At 73.0% G+C, this 455-nt stretch overlaps 1 protein-coding gene across 1 annotated transcript in view; it reads left to right on the plus strand.

Annotated features, from left to right (window-relative positions):
- Positions 1-295: 295 nt before the first annotated feature.
- NSMAF (neutral sphingomyelinase activation associated factor) overlaps positions 296-455 on the plus strand; it is a 31,860-nt gene continuing 31,700 nt past the window's right edge. Inside the window, exon 1 of the mRNA XM_026050085.1 lies at positions 296-326. Coding sequence (XP_025905870.1) covers positions 301-326 — 26 coding nt within the window. The 5' untranslated portion in view covers positions 296-300. The remainder of the gene's footprint in view (positions 327-455) is intronic.

Below are 455 nucleotides of genomic sequence, written 5' to 3' on the forward strand. Positions count from 1 at the left end.
CCAGTGGCCCTGCAGGGTGGTGGGAATGGGGGAGCAGAGGCTGGTGGCCCTGCAGGGTGGTGGGAATGGGGGAGCAGAGGCTGGTGGCCCTGTGTGGTGGCGGGGATGGGGGAGCAGAGGCTCGTGGCCCTGCAGGGTGGTGGGGATGGGGAGGCAGAGGCTGGTGGCCCTGTGTGGTGGCAGGGATGGGGAGGCAGAGGCTGGTGGCCCTGCAGGGTGGCGGGGATGGGGGAGCAGAGGCTGGTGGCCCTGCAGGGTGGAGCGGGAAGCAGAGGCTGCTGGTGGGGCCCAAGGTTTTCAATGCCGAGCCATGACCTCCGGCCGGTGTGAGCTGGGGACACGGACGGCGCCCGGGTGCAGCAGAGGCTGGGGTGGCAGTGTCGGGGCGGGCGAGGGGGTGTCCCAGAGGCGCCACGGCGGGCGAGGCTCGCCCAGCGCCGCGAGCCGCCATGCGC

Source organism: Nothoprocta perdicaria, unplaced genomic scaffold (assembly GCF_003342845.1).
Source record: "Nothoprocta perdicaria isolate Ctin4 unplaced genomic scaffold, notPer1 scaffold_65, whole genome shotgun sequence".
Lineage (NCBI taxonomy): Eukaryota > Metazoa > Chordata > Aves > Tinamiformes > Tinamidae > Nothoprocta > Nothoprocta perdicaria.